Consider the following 2,545-nt stretch of genomic DNA (forward strand, 5'->3'; position numbering starts at 1 on the left):
TATAAGGTCTGATCTATGAGTATCCGGACTGTTGCCATAGGAATGAAGCTAAAGCATGCAGAGTGAAGCCACTTGGCACAGATTAACCTTGAACTCTGTTGTGCATGCGCACTAAGTTTTAACATTTTAGCTCAGTTCCACTGTTTACAGCAGTACCCGGAAGGAAGGTATGTAGCGTGTGATCATTGCATTGGCCATGACAGAGGAAATTGTTATGGCAGTACCGACTCAGAGGCCTATGCAAGGCTGCAGAAAGTGTATGGAGAGGAGTGTATGAGCCACACACAAGTGTATGAGTGGTTCAGACATTTCCAAGATGGCCAAAAATATGTCAATATTGATGAACGTTCTGAGAGACACACAACCAGCAGAACTGAGAAAAAATCCCAGATGTGCATGCAGCTGAGAGGGGGAAATCATTGAATCACCATCCGTGAGTTATCAGAGAGTGTGCAGATTAGTTACGATTCAGTTCAGTCCATTATCACTGAAGATTTGAGTATGAGGCGCATGTCTGCCAAGTTTGTGTGAAAACTGCTTTCAGCTGACCAAAAAGACACTCGGGTTTCACTTGCACAAGATCTCCTTGATTGTGTCAATAATGATGGAAACCTTTTGAAAACTTTGCTTAGGCCTCTAAGCAGGGATTGCCAAGCTTTTGGCAAAATTGAATGCAGATTCTCTGCTCAACTTTCTCTGTTGTGATCAATGCAATGATCACATGCTTACACACCTTCCTTCCAAGCACTGCTGTAAATGACAGAAGTGAGCTAAAATGTTAAAACTTAGTGCACATGCACAGCAGAGTTAAAGGTCAATCTGTGCCAAGCAGCTTCACTCTGCATGCATTAGCTTCATTACTATGGTAACAGTCCAGATACTTATTGATCAGACCACGTATATATATATGTATATATATATAATAAGTGTGCGTGGCTTACTGATTAGTGTATTCAATCCATGACTGTAAGGTCATGAGTTCAATTCCCGGCAAAGTATTGTGTCCTTGAGCAAGACACTTTATTTCCCATTGCTCAAGTCCACTCAGCAAGCAAAAATGAGTAGCACTTGTATTTCAAAAGACCAGCCTTGTCATGCTCTGTGTCAAGCTGAATCTCCTTGAGAACTATGTTAAGGGTACACTTGCACATTGATTTCACAAGTAGGCCGTTCCATTGATATATATAATTGGCACTCTGTTAGATCTGACGATGAGGATTCCAGTTGATCCAATCAATGGAACAGCCTGCTTGTGAAATTAATGTGCAAGTGGCTGAGCACTCCACAAACACATGTACCCTTAACGCAGTTCTCAAGGAGATTCAGTGTGACACAGAGTGTGACAAGGCTGGCCTTTTGAAATACAGGTACTACTCATTTTACCATTATATACGTGTATATGTATGCATACATACATTATATATATATATACACACACACACATAAATGTTGAACAATGAGAGTGAGTACTCAACACCGCAATGGTGGATAAAATTTCTTTATTTGTGTATTAAAGCTACCATTGGTTTCATGTTAAGAAAAATATTTTAATATCTTAACAATTTTTCAAGCTGATCACATGGAGGAATGATGTTCATGGGTGTCTTTGTCTCTGCATATGTGTGCCCCACCCCACTACTTGACAACAGGTGTTGGTTTGTTTGCATCCCTGTAACTTAGCAGTTTGGCCACAGTGATTGATTAAATAAGTACAAGACTTAGGAATAAGTATTGAGGTCAATTTGTTCAACCAAAATCCTCCAAAACAGTACCCCAGCATGGCCACAATCCAATGACTAAAACAAGTAAAAGATAAACAAAAAAGATAAAAAATTTGAAATTATCACTCCTTTGGCCATTATACCATGTTAAGGCAGCGAGCTGGCAGAAACGTTAGCACAATGGGCAAAATGCTTAGCAGTATTTCGTCTGTCTTTACATTCTGATTTCAAATTCCACCGAGGTTGACTTTGCCTTTCATCCTTTCGGGGTCGATAAATTAAGTACCAGTTGCATATTGGGTTTGATCTAATTGATTGCCCCCACCCAACTCCACAAAAATTTCAGGCCTTGTGCCTAGAGTAGAAAAGATTATTCCATGTTCAGCAACCTTAACTTTGAAGTCATTAATAAGCTAAACTTACTGGAGAATGTGTTCTTTTTGCTTCAGCTAATTCATCCTGTAACTGCTGTATGTGAGCCTCTAATACGACTTCACGTACTTTAAGTTCAGACAACTTTTCAGCATCCACCTGAGCATTTGCAAGTTGTTCTTGAAGATGGTCTATTAACACCTGTAAATTTAGATATGTAAATTGCTTAAAAGAACAAAAATGAAACATAAACAAATAAAGGCTAAATGATAGTACACAGACATCACATGACATTAAAAGCAACAGTTTATATATAGTTTTAATTATTTGTTATATTATATTATATTATATCATATTATATTATATCTTTTTATAGTAAAATTATATTATATTATAATTTAAATAAATTTTTAATATGTCAATTGTATTTCTCTATTTCCTTTAATATATAT

General features: G+C 37.4%; 1 protein-coding gene across 1 annotated transcript in view; it reads right to left on the minus strand.

Moving 5' to 3' along the window:
• LOC106871085 (centrosomal protein of 162 kDa) overlaps nt 1-2,545 on the minus strand; it is a 69,932-nt gene that overhangs the window by 2,880 nt on the left and 64,507 nt on the right. The window contains exon 26 of the mRNA XM_014917370.2: nt 2,145-2,294. Within this exon, the coding sequence (XP_014772856.1) occupies nt 2,145-2,294 (150 nt within the window). The remainder of the gene's footprint in view (nt 1-2,144; nt 2,295-2,545) is intronic.

Source organism: Octopus bimaculoides, chromosome 1 (assembly GCF_001194135.2).
Source record: "Octopus bimaculoides isolate UCB-OBI-ISO-001 chromosome 1, ASM119413v2, whole genome shotgun sequence".
Classification (NCBI taxonomy): Eukaryota; Metazoa; Mollusca; class Cephalopoda; order Octopoda; family Octopodidae; genus Octopus; species Octopus bimaculoides.